Raw genomic sequence first — 21,210 nt, forward strand, 5'->3', positions numbered from 1 at the left:
TTGCAGCATCCAGAGGAATCCCCCCACACACAGAGAGAGTGGACTCTCCCAAGACTCTCTTGGAGGAGGAGCAACCACTCCTTAACAGTGCAGAAGTCAGGACACGTGCAGACTTGAAATCCGCAGCTGCACAAAGGAAAGGACCAGAAAACTAGCCTTCTCTGCCTTCCCACCTCCCGCCCCCAGTCCACCCCTCCCCCCAAGACTATGGAACCTCGCCCCCACGCGCCTAAAATTCAGAAAACAAGACCCACCTCTTCCAGGACTCTTCACCTCAACACCTACGCTCATAACTGCCTACATTAGAGAAACAAAAACCGGGAGGATTACATCACCCAAGCTCTGCCCACGCCCACATATTAAGAACATTATTTTTAAAAAATTACACACAAAAAAAAAGAAAAAAAAAAAGACACCCCCCGCCACCCCATGCTGACAATTGCAATAGAAACAGGAAAACCTGCCAAATGAGTCAACTGTCTTCTTCCTCGCCAGACGTCACAATGCCTCGGTTTCCCTTCAAAAAGGGAATGTAACGTCATACACAGTTTTCGGCACGCGGCCGGGTTAATATAAATCGACGAGACCACTGGATATTCAGAGACAGTGGGGTAACTTTCAGCGCCACGAGCCAGATAGAAACGTGCATTTGTGCATGGTGTTCACGCTCAGGCAGCAGTATGCCTGATGCATGAGGAAGGTTTACAGCTCATTTGTGAAGTAGTGTCCTGAACGGCCAGAAACCCGGAGACTCCATGATCTTCCCCGAAGACCCGCAGAAGAACATAAAAACCCAGAGTCTCTGGGCTAAACCAAGAGGTTAGGCAGGTATGCCTAGGCCATTACGTCGCCCACGCTCCACCCGACCCACTAAGCGCCACCCGACCCACTAAACGCCACCCGACCCTCTGCTCCCCGCCACGGCTGTACCCAGGGCTGGCCTTAAGGCCTGCAGCACCCTGGGCGAACTGGCACCCCCCCCCCTCGCCCACCGCGCCCCCCTTGTTAACAGTGGCGGGGCAGAGGGGGGGGCCAGGATGGGCAACTTTATTTTATTTTTTTTACCTCCTCGCTCCGGCGAGGAGGTTAAATAGGTGCCGTTAGCACCCCATTGTCATTGAATGAGCCCGCCATCGAGGGTTCATTCAATGACAATGTGGCGCCTGCCACCACGCCAGCTCAGGGGAGAGCTTGAAAGACTCCCCGGAGCTGGCGTGGTGGGGGGCTAATGGTGCCTTTTCTTGTGAAAAGTGTCCATGGCGGAGGGGCGTATTTAAATGCACACACCGCCGCAGGCACCTTTTAAAGTAAAAGGCCGCCTGCTGCGCCTTGTCCCACAATGCCAGCTCGGGGGAGCCCTTGAGCTGGCGTGGCAGGGGCAAAAGGCACCCTGGGGGGCATGGCGCCCCGGGCGGTCGCCCGGCTTGCCCCCTTTTAAGGCCGGCTCTGGCTGTACCCCTCCTCTGTGCCCCTGTATCCCTCCCCTTCTCCCCCATGTATATATGCTCTGTTACCTCTGTAAAGCACTCTGTTGCTTCTCAGAGCTAGAATACTGATTATTATTAGCACAGGGGGACAGTCGCCCAGGCAATATATGTCCAATGACATGAGTGATGCAGTGAAAGCACATCCTGTCCTCCTTATGAGCCCACCTATCAGGAATCCTAAATGACCTATGGCTCACCCTTACCGAGATTTCCCTGAAGGTCCGCACACATCCAAAAACGCAACCCTTACTTACACACGTTCATTCAGCCGGGACTTGGCGCAGGCCCTCTGCGTGTATGGAACAGCGCGGCAAACAGGCACTGATTCATCGCTGCCCGGGCCCTGCGCAGTTTCGACATTTTAATGGAAGGCGGGCGTTGCTGGTGGTGCCAGAAATACCTGTTTTCCAGCATGTGAATTTCGGTTCTTCTCGATGGGAGGACGCGGCTATTGCTCAACCGAGACGGAAGCTGCCAAACCAGAATACCCAGGAGCGGGAAGTGGCAGAGGGGCAGAACGCTGAACCCTGGCACGGGAGGCGGCCCTAGGTTGGAATAGTCATGAAGAGGGGGCACAGGGCGGTTGGTAAGACTTCCAGCCTTTCTGGGGCTGCATGGGACTTTGGAAGGCTGGGTCTCGGCAGGGTCAAACTGCAAGAAAGTCTGCAAATTCACAGACCCCGTTGTTCAACGTCACCGGTGACAAGGTCATGACTCCGAGTGGAACATAACCTTCCATCGTCACCAAGGACAACCCAATGAGGACCGTACGCTTGTATTCAGTTCTTTGGTGTACAATTGGACCCCTCTCCAGCAAAAAGCACAATCCTGAAGCGCTTTCTGAAATCATCCTACACTTTGCCCTCCTTCCTACACTGCCTGGCTGGGCATATCGGCCCATGTGACTGGAACATAATGTTTACAGTCCTTGCCTTTTGTTCTGCAAGCCGATGTAATCTGGTACTTTACTCCCAATGTCTTAGGTAAAGTAAGCCAAGACTACATCTCCCAGAATACATTTGGATTCGAAACAAAGCCAGTTTGTGGCAGCATGGTGTTCAAACACAAATACGGGAAACAAACGGGTGTTCCTCCTTGTAGGGAGACGGGGAGAGAAGGGTGGTCAGGGCATTACAGAAAGGACCCCCGAAGAGTGCCACTTTTCTCCTGTTAGGGGACCCGTTCCTGTTGCCTATATCTTCTGGCCCTGGAACCGGATGCATCTGCCGATTTATTTCAGCAGCTAGTTAGTCCCAATACTGGACAAAACCATTGATCTCCCACCCGTGTGGTCCTCTGGCTATGGAGCTGTAGGCAAACAGGACAACGTCAATATACACAGGTCTGCACACAAGATTAAATAGTCGCATTGTTCCCCCCCACACCCCAATGGAGTAGTTGATCATCGCCATTGACTTGGGGGAAGTAAAGCAAACGTAACCAACTATCCCACCTTTGCATTCCTTTCACTTGACGGTGCAATACGCTGATCGCCACATATGCGTTTTTAATCCACATAGTTTAAGGTTGCCTTTTACAGCTATTCGTGTTCTGATGCGATTGTTCCTCCTTTCAGAACGAATGAAACTAACATGTCTTATATACTGTTGGGCTCGTTTACAACGTGGTTTTGGAAAAGATGCCTCATGAGCCGGCCTTTTCCGGGTAAGGGTGCACGGGACAAAATGTCTCCGCCCTGCATGGTTAAAAAGAGTTCAGCACTGTGCCATATATAATAAAACTAATGGCCATTAGGACCCTGGTAGTGGGAACGCAGGTACTATCCAGTGTTCTAAGGAGGCCAAGTGCAGCTCCGCCTGCACCAGCGGCCACCTTTCTCCTCAACCCCTAACAGCTGCCATGATCCACTTACCACCTGCGAAGATCGCACGTGAGTGGCCAAGGGCAATTCTGAACTAAAACAGAACAGAAATAAAATATATCTTTCACTGGGATCTCTCAAGCCATGCCATGCCTCCAAACCCCCTTTTCCTCGATGAAGTCAGTGTCAAACAAGAAACAGACTCAGAAATGCACAACAGCATAAGGTATCAAGGAGCACGATTTCTTACAGAGTCCTTCACACCCGCACGTGTTCTTCCCAAGCTCACATAGACCGACCCTGCAGGAAACTGCACCAATGGGTAAGGGACCCTCACTGCACTCTGGACTTTTGAATTGGGTAGCGGGACATTTCCGGCAGGGCCGATCCACCCCATGGGTGAACATTGCCTCATTACAACACTGAAACATATGTGGGCCACTGTAAACAATTGCTCGATAAGCGGGGCCTGAACCACCGTTCCAAAGCTCGATATTTCTCTCCCAACATTCTGCATAAAAGCTCATGGTCCGCCTTATGCAGCATTCCGCCAGCACAATCCCAAATGCAATGTTCAAAGCACCTCCACCAATCGTTTTCTTTTCTTTCTAATCCATTGAAAGGGTTTTGAGGATCTTACCATATCAGAATAGCATTGAGGAGGCCTTAAGATCATCTTCCTCCCTGTCCCCCCCCTACTGCACGGTGGCGCCTCTATGTTCTTGGAAAAACTGCAGAACTGTCGTCGGACCCATTTGTTATCTACACTGTTAATTGTACGATATGCACTTACTCTGCCTCGGCAGACTGGTTATTCAGAAACTCAAGGGCTCCGAAGGACTGTTTCTCCCCTGCTCCCTCCCTCAGCACCTTGAAACACTTGCCTGTGTATAGGTGCTTTACAAATAAACATTAGCATTACAGCCGTGGTGCGGAGGGCTGTAATAGGTGTTATTAGCCCTTACCCTCGTTACGTGCCTTGAGCTTCGCTTCGGGCCGATATCTCGGGCCGGGGCGATGAAACCTGTCACAGCCCCCTCGCCAGGGCTGTAATGCATGGATAAGAGTGAACACCACAGACTGCACTACTCATGGCAACGTCACTTGTAAGCCATGGTTCCTGCACAGAAAATTCACAGAGCAGTTAAGACTCGTGGTTGGTAGGCAACTGCTTTGGGCAGCGGTCTCCATGAGATCGCAAGCTGAAAGATAGGGTACATCCTGCCCTCAGGAATACATTTCTACCCAAAGCACAATGAACCCATATGGGTGGAGGCTTTTTTTTTTTTTTAATTGTGTTTCGGTTTACAGAAAAACTTCACAAATTTACAAAGCATAAAGGATGAAAGAAAACCAATCTTAATTTACACAAAACACAGTAAAAATAGAAAACCAATTAACATTTCCTTTTGTATCAAACTGCTGTAGGCTGTACAATTTGGAATCAGGAGAGCAGGATCTCTGCGCAATGGCAGCGTCCTCAGATAACCCGCCGGCTCGCCAAATAGCAAACGCGCATGATCAAGAGTTTCAAACTCTGAACAGACTTTCAAGGTTGGGGATGCGCAGGTCCAGAAGCTTAACAAATAACTAAAAGGTTTTAAATGAGCATAGCCCCTCAATTTGTAGACCAAGCCCCCTTTGTGACACTTTATGGACCCAGTCACCCTTTCCATTCCACTTAAAGCACCAGTCAGGGTGTTGCAGTAAGTGCGTGGCCATGTGCACCATGAAGAAAACCCCTCTGCAGTCTTTCTTCCCTTTCACCACCACCTGCTCAACGCCCTGGACAGCTCAGTGGGGAATCTCCCCATTTCCAAAGGGGCCTGTGGCTCCTCAAATATCTGTTGTCTGCCATTGGACAGGTCTGCCTCCAGTCGCGACGCCCTCGCTGGGATGCGTGGGCAAGCAGATCATAGGCTGAAAGTATCTACCACATCCCTGGCCAGAGGGGAGGTCACAGGAACCAATGCTGATGTATCGGAGGATACGCTGCGCAATAATCTTGTTGTAGTGTCACGGTGCGTATGAATCGTGGACACGGTGGATTTAGGGGTATATATATTTATTATAATGGATAATTATAAGTATCTATGTCAAGTCCCACCGACTGGTACATGCAGGCGTTGGTCTTTGAATCCCGCATCTCCTCCGTCACCGGCGCCATCACATTCCATATCACGCGCTCTTATCTCGTGCGTGCCTGGCTCACCGCAATGTTATTACGGCAAGTGATTGTACGATACTACACATCTCCCCTTCTTAACTTATCTGATACTACAAGTTTAATGTCCAACGTATAGACAGTCTTCTATTGGCTCAATGTTCCCACACAAAGTCTGCCAATCCACGAGGATCACAAATGATTCTTACTCTGCTTGATTTGCGTGAGATATCTGTTTTAGGCTTTGGCAAGGAAACACTTTGCAAGTTCTTCTTATTCACTACATCCCTACCACATTCTTCCACATCATTAGAACCATCATTACCATTGACTCTTCCATGATCACCATGTTTTGGCACATTCACTTTAGGCATATCCCAGACACATACCCTCTCCATATTCCAAACTCTATGATCCTCAACCTCACTGCATGCTTAAACACTTCAACCACACCGACAGGTTTTGACCACTTGCACGGACCATTTCTCAAAACAGGTGGAAGCTTGATTCTCACCAAACCTCCGACCATCAATGGTGACTTTCACATTTCTGCCTATGGATCTATCATGAGTTTTCTTGTTCTTCAATTGCATAGTTCTGATGCTCTCACACACATCTCCAAAATCCTTCTTTATTACAGTCATCCTTTTCCTCCAGGATGGTGTCAACTTAGTGTTGGCCTTCCGGCCTCTACTCATTTCAAACGGTGACAAACCTGTAGTACAGTGTGTTGTGAAACGATGAGCATTAATCTTTTGTCTGACAGCTTCCTCCCATCTCACACCATTTGCCCAGACCCATCTCACCGCATCTTTGAGCACTCTGTTAAAACGCTCGACCACTCCATTGGTCTGCGGGTGGTATATTGCACTTCTTTTGTGCACAATGGAATTTTCTGCACAAAACCTTTGCATTTCTTTCGAACGGAACTGGACACCATTGTCCGTTAATATACTCTTTGGTAAACCTTCCCTTCCACAGACCTCTGCTAGAAATTCAACTACCATTTTGGCAGTCATGCATGGTTTGATCATGACTTCAACCCACCTAGTCAACAGATCAATGATTACTAGGCAATATTGTTGTTTGCCCTCGCTGCAAATTGGGCCTAATATATCCATACCCAGGTCGTCCCATACATTACTCGGGAGATCTGTAACTACCATGGGGTATTTCTCATTCACACATCCTCTATCACTCTCTTTGCAAAGGATACAATCACGTATAATTCTCTCGATTTGCAGATCATATCCTGGCCACCAGAATTCATCACATATTCTTCTCTTTGTCTTCACAACACCCTGGTGACCCTCGTGGCCCAGCGCAATGATCCTTTGGCGCAGACTTGCAGGTGGAATTATTCTGTCACTTCTCATAATTCTATTATTCTCCACCTTGAGTTCATTTGCTACTTTCAAAAATTCTAACAGCCCATTTTCTTCATAGTTGGCTTTGACCAACGGGCTACCACTTAATATGATTTGTCTCAATTTTCCAAGTGATATGTCTGATTCCTCTGCCTCTTCCCATTCCTTCTCTGATATGGATAGATCTTCAATATTGAGTACAACCTCTGATTTCATATCCTCGTCATCATCTATCTCAGAGACATTAGTGAGTCTTGAAAGACAGTCGGCAGCACGATTTTCCGTGCCTGGTACATACTTCACTACACAGTTGTATTCTTGCAGGAGTATGACCCACCTTTTTATGCGATTCCAAACATTTTCCAAACCTTTATTCATTATGACGTGGACCAATGGCTTGTGGTCCGTGCGGAATTCCACTTTTGCACCCCAAATAAAATTTCGAAACTTTTCTGCAGCCCATTTGATAGCCAAAGTTTCTTTCTCAATGGCTGCATATGTTTTTTCCCCGCCTTTCAACAGTCTAGATGTAAAAGCTATTAATCTCTCCTTGCCATTAATCTCCTGTGTGACCACTGCACCAAGACCTACATTGCTGGCATCTGTCGTGATGATGGTTTTCTCTCCGCTCCTGAAATTTTTCAGCGATGGTGCTTCATTCAACTCATGTTTTATCCATCCAAATTCCTCTTCACATTCTGTATGCCATGCAAAGGACTTCCTCTTCAAAAGTTCTCGGAGTGGAATGGTGTGTATGGCAAAATCGCGCATGAATTTTGAATAGTACTCGGCCATGCCAATGAAAGTACGCACTTCCTCCTTAGATTTGGGTCTTGGCATATTTTCTATAGCATCTAATAGTTGTTTCTTCGGCCGTACTCCTTCAGCTGATATAGTATGTCCTAAATATTCAATTTCGCAACAATCAATTTTGCATTTCTCTTTACTTAAGGTCATTCCAGCTTCATAAAGTTTCTTGCACACATATTGCAGTCTCTCATCGTGTGTCTTTTGATCAATAGCATGTACTAGTATGTCATCCTGGAAACATATGTCACCCTGGTCTTCTGCAAACAGTTTATGCATGATCTTCTGAAAGACAGATGCAGCCGATATAAGCCCAAACGGTAACCTCTTATATTGATATAAACCATCTGGCGTGATAAATGCTGTCATGCACCTAGATTCTCTATGTAATTTTACTTGATGGTATGCTGAGGTCAAATCAAGAGTGGAGAAATGTTTCGATGAACCAATGGTGGAAACTATTTCTTGGATGTTGGGGAGTGGTGTCTGTCAGGAATTACACATTTATTCAGCTCCCGCATGTCTACACATATCCTCAATTTCCCAGATTTCTTCTTCAGGACAACTAATGGAGATACCCATTCACTGGCATCAATACTTTCTATGATACCTTGTTCTTCTAGGCTCTTTATCTCCTTTTGTACTTCCTCTCTCATAGATAGGGGAATGTTGCGAAGCCTCTGTGCTACTGGAACACAATCAGGTTTCATCCTGATTTTATGCGAGTAACCCCTCAAACATCCAATCTCATTCTTGAAAACACTTATCATCTCTTCATTATTCTTTGTCTCATTCATTCTCATGTGTTTTCCTGACTTTTCATTGTCAATGTTCATCACCGATTCATCAGCACCGGCATCCAACTTAACTTTGAGTTTACTTTGATGAGTCCAGCTTAATAAGGGAATTCTGCCCGTTCTTGTAATATAGATTTTCCCATTAGCCTTCCTATCTCTAAACTTGAGTGCACCCCAAAACCATCCGATAACATCAATTTTTATTCCACCATAGGCTCTAGGACTTATGTCTGCTTCATGTAAATATTCGTGTCTCCTTTTATCCCACATATCTTGCGGTATCAAAGTGTATTTGGCACCAGAGTCAATCATCATGTGCATATTCACTCCATCTATACACACCATAGCCTTAGGACTTTCCATTTCCTCCTCATGCTCTTCATCCATTATAACACATACGCACTCATCATCTTCATCATTACTGCCATTATCATCGCCGATCCAATTCATGGAGGTATTTTGTGCTCTGCAACATCTAGCATAATGGCCCTTGCCTTTGCATTTTCCGCATATGATCTTCAGCGCTGGGCACTCAGGATTGTCTGCCCAATGATCTGTACCATCACATCTAAAACATTTTCCAGTATTCCTCCTTCTTGGACTGCTCCTTTGTCTTCGTGGAGGAGGACTCCTCCTTCTCGCATGTATCTTGGGTACTCCTTTGCTTCTTCTATCCTCATTCCACGAAGGTTTACGAGTTTTGTCCCACTTGTTCTTTCCACTGGTTACATCCATCACTTGGGCTATTGATTCATTATTCTTGTTAATGTTCATAGTGCCATTACTCTTTGGGGCATTATGTTTGACTTCAACAGTCTGTTCTCTAGTTCTTGAACACATTTCTCGGTATGTTTAACTTCTTTGGCTATTCTTAAAACTGTATCGAGGGTTGGATCGTCTTCAGCCCACAGCTTTTCTCTTACCTTGTTGCTTCTGCATTTCAGCATAAACTGATCGCGTAATCTCTCATCTAATTGAGCATTGAATTTGCAGGTCCTGGCCAATTTTCTTAAGATGGTTATGTATTGTTCAACACTTTCACCTTCTTCTTGGATTCTTTTCCCAAACTTGTAACGTTCAAGGATAGTGCTCAATTTTTTTTCATAATGTTTGCTCATCTTTTTTACTGAGCACTCATATTCATTCAAATCTGCACTATCTTCCGGCGATAGTTCAGGCAAGTCTTCAAATTTTTCTTGCCCAGCTGGCCCTAGACAGTGCAACAAAAGTGACTATTTTTTCCACGCTGCAATTTTGGCCACACACTACCCCTGAGTAGTGTTCGAAGGCTTTAATCCACCTCTTCCATGGAATTGACGGTTCTCCCACCTCTGACAGGAAAAACATGGGGGGGTGGAGCACCACTGAATGCCATGGTAGACTATGTGCATAAGATTTAATGTTTATTAGACAATGCAGTTCAACTGTGTTGTTTTCCACTGCGGCAGCACAAATCTATGTGACAATAATTCTCACTTTTACTACGCTGTGTGTCTTGAAAAGTTGAATAGACACTTTGAGAGGTGCCCTCCTTCAGATTTGTTGTAAAAAGTATGTGCTCAAACTGTTTTGTTGACTTCAAGCACGTATTTTCCCTCAGTGCGCCTCTATACCAAGCTTTTCATAATGTATATCCAGAACTTCTCCTAGTGCTCTTCTATACCGTATATTACGGTTATTTTCCTATCAGTAGGGATAGGCTGGCCTTTATGAGGCGGAGCTACAATCCGGAAAGAGCAGAGACTTACTTGTTTTGGCCGCTGCAACGCTAAGGGAAGCGGAGCGGCCTCTGTAGAACAATTCGCTCCTCCGATACCGAGGATTAAATAATGTGGCCGCTGCAACACTAAGGGAAGCGGAGCGGCCTCTGTAGAACAATTCGCTCCTCCGATACCGAGGATTAAATAATGTGGCCGCTGCAACGCTAGGAGGGGAGAAGCGGAGCGGCCTCTGGGGAAATTGATTGCAGCACTTATCACGGACACGCGGGTCCTCAGGAGGCGGTGGAGCCCGAATCCTCGTCGCCACTTGTAGTGTCACGGTGCGTATGAATCGTGGATACGGTGGATTTAGGGGTATATATATTTATTATAATGGATAATTATAAGTATCTATATCAGGCCCCACCGACTGGTACATGCAGGCGTTGGTCTTTGAATCCCACATCTCCTCCGTCACCGGCGCCGTCACATTCCATATCACGCGCTCGTATCTCGTGCGTGCCTGGCTTACCGCAATGTTATTACGGCAAGTGATTGTACGATACTACACTTGTCTTTCTAGTCACAAACCTACCGAGTTTCAACTTCTGCCTGCCGAGCATGCCAAATTTACCATTTACTATGTTGTCAGAATTCTCAGTGAATGAGGTTCTAAGCCCTAGGTTGTTTTTCTTTCCTTTGCCCTTTTCCTGATAAACCGTGTGCTTTGCCCAGTCTTTAACAGAGCAAAATGTTTTATTAAGTTTTTTCGCTGGGTAGGGATTTCTGGGCAGCGTTAACCACATTTAACATTAAATGTGGAAAAGACATGAAGCTCATGTCCTTGGCACTAGGAACGCATTGAAAAAAAAGGCACAGAATACATGTCCTTAGCACTTCAAGCGTTTATTAGGCAATAAGCCCTGAGTCAAGGTGTGGGGAGGCATTACCGCTTCAGGTAAAGCCCTGGGGCCCATAGTTACAAGTCCCAGGGAATTACCTGAAGTACCAATGCACCCTCTCCGAGGGGCTTATTGCTATTATTACTCTGGCCCGTAAGACCGGGGTACTAAAAGCAATTTGTTTCAGTTGCGAAACACTGGCATTTCGCAACTGAAAACAGAAAACAAAATTGCTGCCAAGGAAGGGGAAACTAAGTCAGTACTCCCTTTGAATGGCGGCCATTGAAAATAATTTAATAAAAAGTAAACAAACAAAATGGCCACCATGGAATTGGAGAAGTGACTTCACGTAGTCCCTTCTACCTTTCCATTGCGGTTTGTCGGCACCGAGGACAGAAGTGCACCCGGCACGTCCTAAGTGGGGTGGGGTGGAGGGAGGGAAATAGGCTAGAGGGGGCTGGAAAAGCACTTACCTCATACCACGGCAGGGGAGATGGCACTCCCCAGCCCTGAGGAGGCTCAGGGTGGCAGGATTACAGTCTGGTAACGCCCCTATTCTGAGCCTCGCCATTGGCTGGGAGGCCGCCATACTAATATTAAATAACTGACTAGCCCTACAGACTAACATGGGTAATAGCATGGGGGCACTGAGGCCCGTCCTTTGTGCAGAAGGAGAAAAGATTACAACATGGGCAGGAGAAACGGAATAGGACCTATAGAGAGACGAAAAAAGGCAGAAAACTCGGGCAAATTACCGTTCTGATTTCAGGATTCTCCTAGGCCATTTACCCCTGCCAACCACAACCCGATCGCCTTCTGCCAATCCACTACCACCCTCACCATTACCATTACCATTACACAACCTCCATTTATGCATTACTTAGCCAGCTCCCATTACCTCGATTGTCAGCTCTTTCTTCTGCTGGTTCAGCTCCTTGATCTTCTGCTCCAGTTCGGATACCTTTGCCACTACCTTCAGCTTTTCCTCTCGCATGTGGGGAGCCTCAACTGGGACCCTATTCTCAGACCCTTCTTCCTAAGGAGAGAGAAAGACAAAGGTGATCAACCAAGGAGAGAGAAAGACAAAGGTGATCAACCAGGGCATAACTGATGGATTCTACCCAGCCGTACTGACCCATCCCATCGAGATGCGTAGAATGGTGCAAGCGTGGGAATTGTGGTCGTTCAGGGAAGAGACTTCTCCAAAGAGGGGAAGCTAGAGCAGGGCTCGAAATTGCTGGGAGCTCTTTAGCTCCTGCTTCCATTCTAGGGGAGCCTGGTTGGCATTCGACAACAGCTACTAGGAGCTACTTTGGGCTCCCTTGCAAACATACAAATGTGATATTAACTTTGAGTATTTGGGGGGGGCGTGGCCAACCGCCATGTAGAGCGGACGCGACTTCGGCAAGCTCCGCAAGATGAGCCATCGATAAGCTGTTTTTCCTGTATTTAAGCCGGCCTCAGCGCCTACAAATCATCCCGAGAGCCGCCGGCGGCGACGAGAACCTCCTGGACCCTTCACACGCGAGGGTGGAAGCCCGGGAGCCGAGCTGAGAGGATCGCACACCCCACGACGCGGACAGCCAAGATGGCGGCTCACATCTGCTGAGCCATCCGAGAGAGGGCCGCCCTGCGCCGCCGAGCGGAACGGCGAGGGGGTGCCCCTGCTGACCCCCCGGTGGCCACCCCTGCGGTAGGCTCGGGAGCCCCAAGCCCGAAAACGAGTGATCGACTGAGGCGGACGAGGGCGCCTGCTGGCCCCGCTGTCGGAACCGCAGGGGACGGAGGCCCGGCTGGAACCGAGGCCCAGAGATCGCGCACTACACCGAGTGCGAGTGCACCGGCCACCTCGCGCTGCCCCGGTTGGCGATACCACCGGAGCTGCGCACCCCTGCCCGAATTGCGCCACGGGGGGCGGAGTGCTGGAACCGCGGCATTCGGAACGGGCAGCTACAGAAAGGAGTTCCCCCCCCCCACCGGGCACCGAGAAAAGCAGCGCGGGCCGAAACGCGAAGACTTTCCACGAACTACCATATCAGGCCTAGCCAGGCCGTATCGCACCCCGCGGTGCCTGGAGGCCCTTGAGAACCGGCGCCGGAGCGCTTGACGCCCCGCGGGAGGGCCCGAAGCGTGGACCATAACCCTCCGAGCGCCGGAGGACATCAAGCGGGCAACTTCCACAGCGAGGTGAGGGGATGTCCTGCCCGGATAAGTCAGCGGGGAGGGGGACCAGGTCTAAACAGCGGCAGACCACCCTGGATGCCTACACAGCCCCCGAACCCCCCAGCCCTGAGTGCCCGACCATGGCGACTGCCGCAGGGGACACGAGCGCTACTCCAGCGACGCCTGAACCCACTAACTTGCAACTCTTGGAGGCCATCAAGCTAATCCAAACGACTATGGTGAATAAAATCGACGCAGTGGCCATAGATCTGGGACTCCTCCGCCAAGACGTCCGCTCCCTGGCTAATCGAACGGAGGCACTCGAGACTCAAGTACGCGAGAATTCCGAAGCGAACACCCAACTTCTCCATGACATGGAAGGCCTCCAGCAAACGGTCAAAAACCTCGAGAACAAGGTGGAAGAGGCCGAAGGGAGGGCCCGCCGGAATAACATCCGGCTGCTCGGACTGCCTGAGGGCATCGAAGGCCCAGACCCCACCAACTACGTGGAAAACCTCCTGCTGCAGGAAATCGGCGCAGAGAAACTATCGCAGGGGTTCTCCATCGAAAGGGCCCATAGGTCGCTTGCCAAGAGGCCCCCGCCAGGTGGCCCACCCAGGCCCATGATTGCTAAAGTGTTAAACTACAGAGACCGCGAGGTCGTCCTGGCGTACTCTCGGTCAGGGGGCCAGATATTGAGAAATTCGGCCAGGATCGCCATCTACCCCGACTACACTTTTCAAGTGCAGATGAGCAGGGCCCAGTTCATCTACACCAAAGCCAGGTTGAAGGCCGCTGGTTTGAAATACATGCTCCTTTACCCTGCTAGGTTGAAAGTAATACACAAGAACAGAGCCCACCTATTCGACACACCGGAACAAGCCCGGGACTGGATGGACGAGCAGCAACTACCAGACATAGACGACAAGAGGCGCAGGCCGCGCTGATACACCTACCTAAGACTACTGTATTATACCGCACCATAAGAACACTGCAATCCAACCCCAGGAGCAGCTGAAGGGATCCTACCACGCGGAACACCGAGGTTTTAGCTCCCTCAACCCCCCAGGAGCTTGTGTTTTTCTGTTTTTTCAGGGTACGTTTACCCACCCGTAGGGCACCCGAAGACCATGCCAGGTCCTAGGGAGCGGAAACGGGACAGTCACGACGAGGAGCACCTTGTTAGACCAGTTATTTGTTGGGGAAGTTCTTTCTTAGGGAAAGGGGTGCCGGATATCCGCACCCTAGTTGGGATCCCTAAAGTTGACACACCGAGACCACAGGACTCCTCCAATACCACAGCACCTCCAATGAGGCCTCGACCGGGACCTGGACTAGTGAGAGTACACCACCTTGACTATGGCTGAGAGAGTGAAAGTGATGACATGGAACGTCAGAGGCATGAATAGCTACGTGAAACAGCGAAGAATTCAAGCATACCTGCGACGATGCAAGGTAGGGATCGCCATGCTTCAGGAGACACACCTAACGGAGGCTAAACTGACTGCGCTAGCCAAAACCTGGCGGGGGACCTTGGTGGGATCCTCCTACTCCTCATATGCTAGGGGGGTCCTGGTGTGGATTAACCCGTCAGTCCCTTTTAAAGTCACGGACACAAAAACGGATAACGAGGGTAGGATGGCGCTGGTGCAGGGTACCATGGAGGGAAGAGACCTATGCCTGATTAGCACATACGCACCCAACCATGACGCCACAGCTTTTTTCCGCTCCTTGAGCCCTAGACTATGCCCCCACGCAAACAGCACCATGATCTGGGGCGGGGACCACAACTGCACTTTAGACCCCCTCAAAGATAGGTCAGACACCAAACACTCCCGCCCGTCCCCCCCCGCCAAGATACTATCCAAACTGATTTCCAATCTGTCCCTTAGCGACCTGTGGAGGGAACTGAACCCGGAGAGACGGGAATACTCCTTCTTCTCCCCGCCACATAACGTCCACACTAGGCTGGACTACATGCTAGTCAGCCTGGAGCAGCAAGCCACTTTCAGCGAGGCACAATACTTACCCAGAGTATTATCAGACCACTCACCCCTGTCGGTCACTTGGGAGGTACACCCGCCCAGACCCCCTATCCCTACATGGAGACTGCGAGCAGAAGCATTGCTTGACGCGGCCTTCAGGGACCACGTACAAGACAGCACAGACGAATATTGGCTACACAATCTAGGCAGCGTAGATCGCATCAGCACCGCTTGGGAGGCGTATAAGGTGGTCATGAGAGGGGACATGCTGGCAGCGGTAGGGGGAACCCAAAAGGCCATCACGAACGCCCTGGCAAAAGCAGAAAGTAAGCTGGGGGAGCTGGAGAATAGAGCGAACCCGACCCCCGAGCAGGTACGGGAAATAATAGCGCAGAGACAAGCCTGTCTGTCACACTGGGAGTCCCTGGGGAAACTAAGCTACGCCAAGCACACGGAAAGGACACACGCCCTGGGAGACAAGCCCGGCAAACTCCTGGCCTGGCTGTACAAAAGGGAATCCCCTAGGACCCCCATCTGCCACATCCTCAGACCAGATGGCACTGCGGTGCACACCCAGGCTGATATTAATATGGTCTTCTCCGAATACTACCAGGACTTATATTCTCAAGCCCCGCCCCCGTTAGACACCGGGATCGAGGACGCCCTAGACTGCATAGAGTTACCCAAACTAGACCCACAGTTGGCCGCAACCCTGGAAGACCCAATCACCCCAGACGAGGTCAAGGCAACCATTAGATCTTTACCCTCTGGGAAAGCCCCAGGTATGGATGGTCTCCCGGGGGAATTCTATAAGACATATGAGGAGACCCTCGCCCCGCTGCTGGCACAAGTGTACAATGAGGCTTTCGAACGCGGCATACTCCCTGACTCCATGAGGGAAGCTGTAATCATCCCCTTGCTGAAGCCCGGCAAAGATGGAACAGATTGCGGTTCCTATAGACCTCTCTCCATGCTCAATGTCGACTGCAAAATACTTTCGGCACTCCTCGCCAACAGGCTACGCAAGGTGATCCCCCTGTTGATTCACCACGACCAAACTGGCTATGTACCTGGGCGCTCTATCACTGAAAATTTACGCAGGTTGCACCACATCATATACCGCACTGAGCATGACACCCAGAAATACGCGGTGGCATCACTAGACGCCACCAAGGCCTTTGATTCGGTTAATTGGGAATGGTTGTACGCCACCATGGCCAGGATGGGCATTGGACCCGCCTTTCTTAAATGGACCCATTTGCTTTACACACACCCCGAGGCTAGAGTGCGTACCAACAAGACGTACTCTGACAAATGGCCCCTCCACAGAGGCACACGACAGGGATGTCCCTTATCTCCCATGCTCTATATCATTGCTGCTGAGCCAGTGGCCGCGTACATCCGGCAGGAATACGGTGGGGGAGGCATTATACTTGATGGAGTGACTCACATCATCTCCATGTACGCGGACGACACCCTCCTCTACCTCAATAACCCTGAGCATCTCCTGCCCTACATCTTGGAGACTCTGGACTGCTTCCAAAAACACACAGGCATCCAGATAAACAAAGACAAGTCGTGTCTCTACCCCCTCGCAGCGCTACACAGCAATGAGGGCGGACCCCTGCCCCCACTGGCTCTCCAGTGGCAGGTAACGTCCTTTAAATACTTGGGCATTGTCATACACCGTAGCCCGTACACAGAACACATCCTCAACACAGCCAGATCAAAGGACGCACTCACCAACTCCATGGCCTTCTGGGGCAAACTTCCCCTTTCTGTGGCGGGGAGGGCGGGTCTCCTCAAAATGGTAGCGCTCCCACGCCTACTGCATTGCTTCACCAATGTCCCCTACAACATCCCCTCAGCCTTTTTCAGAGAATTGAACAAACTCTGCAGAGAATTCCTGTGGCAGGGAGGCAGGCACAGGGTGGGGCTTGACATCCTCCAGAGACCCTACGAGAGGGGCGGACTGAAAGTCCCTAATTTCGAACTATATTATCTGGCCAGCCAATTGAAACACGTAACGCACTGGATGGCGGATGAAACCACCACTGACACCAGACTTCTCCAGCCGGCCCTGCCACTACTGCTACTTAGAGACTTGTTGTGGGTCGGGAAGGGGGCTCCACAACGTCACCCATACCTGGCCATGTTGGGAACCCAGCTCTGGAAGAGGGCCTGTAAGGCTGTGGGGCTGCGAGATCCGTACTCCCCACAGATCCCCATCGCTGCAGTCATGGCGACACCCTCATGGGGGCACACCGAGGCTCGCTCGGTATGGGAGCCCCACGGAGTAGCGACGCTGGGCGACCTCATGCACGAACACGAACTTTCTACATTCTCCGACCTCTGCGAGTCGACGGGCCTGCCCATCGGGCAGTTCTTGCTCCACGGGGCAATAACTCGGGCCTTAAGGAAGAGATGGCCTGAGGCAGACAATCGATTTACAGAGAATGAAACCATCGAAACCTTGCTGGACACAGCCGAGGGAGGCCACGAAACCTCCAGAATATACGAGGCCCTGTTACAGGCAACAACAACGAATGAACTGAAATGCAAAAAGAGATGGGAGAGCGAAATGGGCCTTGTATTCGAGGACAACGCATGGGAAAAGATTACCCACTACCACAAAAAGACCTCCAGAAATGCACGCCTCCAATTAATACAGCTATACATCACGAACCGAGCCTACCTCACACCTGACGCCATATCTAAGTTCAAGGGGGCCTCGCCACAATCATGCCCCAAGTGCCATGCGCCACAAGCAGGAATGACCCATATGTTCTGGAGCTGCCCCATGGTCCTGAGGTTCTGGACCCAGGTACGAGATAGGGTGGCGCTGGCCGGGATAGAAGTCGAAATTCACGAACCAGCAGCTTGCATACTGGGGGCTTACAAGCGAAGCACCAAGAACAAGCCCCTAAATAGACTCCTGGACTTGATTTACATAACGGCGAAAAGGCGCATAGCCATGAGCTGGAAGAGCGCACGAGGACCTGGTGAGGCCCTTTGGTGGTACGATCTCAAGAGATGGGTCGCCGCGGAGACGGCGGCTTGGGAAATGGCCATCCAGGTACAAAAACTTGACTCCAGTGCAGATCTTCTCCGCTGGGTAGAACTGACTGAGCCGCTCCTCCGTTCAGCGACATCGGCCAGCACTCCAAACAGTCCTGGTAGTCCCTGCTCGACACATGAGCATATTGAATGATTGGGGACTGACCTGTGGTCTCGGGGGGAGGGGGGCGGAACGGGTGGGGAGGGATTGTTGAGGTTGTTGGGGGTTTTTTTTTTTTTTTTTTTTTTTTTGTGTGGGTGTTACACATATTACACCGCCATACCACGCACTGTTTGTTATATGTTTTGAAAAACCAATAAAAATTTTTCAAAAAAAAAAAAAAAAAAAAAAACTTTGAGTATTTGAGAATGTTAATAATGAAGAATTAGAACACAAAGTACACATTTAAACATAATGGATCATACATAATGGGCACAAAGTTTAAGTTTGCCTCTCCTGTGGAAGTTAGATTTGCGGTGCACAGAACCCAGGAGCAGGTTTCAGCTCGTGCTCACGGATTCTCCATTTCAAACCCTGTAGCGATATGCGAAATTCTCCGCCTTCGTCGCCCATCTTCAACATCACAAAGTGGCACATTCAATTATCAAAAAATTAAGACAAATTGTGCAAATGGCACAATGTACAGGAGGATTACTTTAATTTGACGAAGAGGTTTACTTACTGGTCGAAGGAGATGCTATTTAACTAGCACTCAAATGTACAATTTCAGCTTTTTTAAATGAACTTAATTAAAAATACCAATCTTGTTGACCTTCATTCATGACTAAGCAGCTTTTTAAATATAACTTTAATGCGCAAGATCTTAAACAAAATTTCGGATTTCGAAAAATGGCTGCCAGTGTACTGAGGCGCAAACATTTTAAACAAATCAAGTTCTGGAATTTTCAATATCAAGGTGACTTGGCGAGAGAGGAGAAAAATAGGGGCGTTCCAATACTAGGCAGAGCGGCAGAGTGGTAACACGAGGCATAAAAGAAGGCATAATGCGTTTACATCTTGCTTTACCACTCCCGGTCCTTTTTAATCACTTTGAAGGTGGAGAAGGGGCGCGATGTGGAATGAACTTCTCTGCCTTACATTCCTCGACATTCTGGAAAGTACAAGTCTTGCCTGTGATGTTCATGTAGACGCAAAGCGAGTGGAATCTGCTTTGAGGGTTCTGTGAAATTTGGTCGAAAAGATTACATCAAATTTGATTTTGTCAAATGTATTTTTGTGGTAGATTTTGCTGCACATTTATGTTGGGGGGGGCCCGCAGCCCCCCCCCCATCGCCCCCACATTAGCCATTCACCTATACCCACTCCCCACATATATCTGGGGCAAAATGTGTTGTCGAAAATTAGATGGATTTGAATTCGATGTTATCTTCCGCGGCAAAGCCTCCCTATCCCGCTATAAGCAGACAGATTCCATAGAAATCTACTGTAAATGCCTCCTGCAAAGCATTGCTTGCAGGCAGCCTTTACACGTTTTACAAAGCGCAGAGCAGAATAAAAAAGCAACAGAAACGTTGCCTGACATTTCTTCTTTCATGCAACACTGTGCTTTTTAAATGTGTAAAATTGCATGCGGTGGAGCCAGCAGCACATAAGGCCTAATGTTGGCGGTCCCCTGAATGCAATTTCCATTTTTTATAAAATTACCTTGAATGAGCAGCTAGTTCAGGGTTCGAAAAGGAAAATCCATTAGCAGGAGCTAAAACCTGTTCCTGGGTTCTGGGCATCACCCAGGAGCGACTGTTGAGGTACCAGGGACGAGTACACAGTGCACCGCAAATCTAAATTCCACAGAAGAGGCATACAAACGTTTTGCCCATTATGTATGACCCATTATGTTTAAACGTGCACTAGATGTGTCCTCATTCTTCATTACTAACATTCTCAAATACTCAAAGTTAATGCCACATGGGTATGTTTGTAAGACACCAGATGGCCGGGGGACCCAAAAGTAGCTCCTGCTAGCTGTTGTCGCATGCCAACCAGGCTCCCCTAGACCAGAAGCAGGAGCTGAAGAGCTCCCAGCAATTTCCAACCCAGTATTGGAGGTGCAAAGCCTGGAAGTAGTGGAGATGGAACCTGGCCGACACCTAGTCACATTTGCTGTTGTGAATGTGGATTGGGCAGAAGGGACCGATCAGGGACAACAGCGCTCAGGTTGGAAACAAGACTGCGCCGAGCAGCACAAGTTGGATACTGAGTCACGTGCTTAAAGGATGGAGTCCAGCATGCAGTACGATATAAACCCCCCCCCCTTTTTTTGGGAAAGCATATTCAGCACATGTATTGCTGCATGCACAGAATAGAAAAATAGGAGTATGGGCTTACCCCATTGCGTGCGCTCTCAGTACTGCTGGCCTCTTCATCATCCGTGCTGTCCGTTGCTGCTCCAGGGCTCGAGCAGGCTTCCGACGACAGGGAGTCATCCTCTTGGTCCTCTGTAGGGTTCTCACATCCTACCTGCTTGCCCACACTCTTCCCAAGGGCCACTGTCTCCAATGCACCAGAGAGCTCCCCTTCCTTTGCCATGCTCTTGGTGTGTATTACGTCCTTCACCGATGGGGGCCCCACCTGCCCAACCCCGTCTTCTAATGGTGAAGGCCCCTTCTGCCCAGCTCTACTCCTGGAAGGGCCGTCTTCCAGTGCCAATGGTCCCACTTGCCCAGGTTCGCTCCTGCCAGGTGACATGTCCTCTTGTGTCGAGGGACCTTGGTGCTTGACAATGATCCTACCAGGAGAACCCTCCTCCGGCTCCGAGAGGCGATCGTGGGCGAAGGCTAGACACGGGGCAAGAGGTGGTTCTCCAACGAGGCTGCCAAGGATTTGAACCATCATGGCTCAGCAGGTCATAGTGTTGGTTTGGGAACTCCAGTCAAGAAAAGAGAAGAGGGCTAAATGAAAGGTCTTCTGGCAACTAGCTAATCTGAAACACAAAGAAAA

At 49.5% G+C, this 21,210-nt stretch overlaps 1 protein-coding gene across 7 annotated transcripts in view; it reads right to left on the bottom strand.

The window, feature by feature from the left end:
* Window positions 1–21,210, bottom strand: part of PHLDB3 (pleckstrin homology like domain family B member 3) — a 248,793-nt gene that overhangs the window by 141,666 nt on the left and 85,917 nt on the right. For 6 of the 7 annotated variants that reach the window (XM_069640851.1, XM_069640849.1, XM_069640850.1 and 3 more), the window contains 2 exons: window positions 20,599–21,193; window positions 11,945–12,082 (listed from right to left, as the gene is read on the bottom strand). In XM_069640851.1, the coding sequence (XP_069496952.1) occupies window positions 11,945–12,082; window positions 20,599–21,105 (645 nt within the window). In that variant the 5' untranslated portion in view covers window positions 21,106–21,193. Of the gene's footprint in view, window positions 1–1,741; window positions 1,812–11,944; window positions 12,083–20,598; window positions 21,194–21,210 lie in introns of those variants that run through there. The other variant, XM_069640853.1, reaches the window with a different exon arrangement.

Source organism: Ambystoma mexicanum, chromosome 1q (assembly GCF_040938575.1).
Source record: "Ambystoma mexicanum isolate Mex_15411 chromosome 1q, UKY_AmexF1_1, whole genome shotgun sequence".
NCBI classification, from domain to species: Eukaryota; Metazoa; Chordata; class Amphibia; order Caudata; family Ambystomatidae; genus Ambystoma; species Ambystoma mexicanum.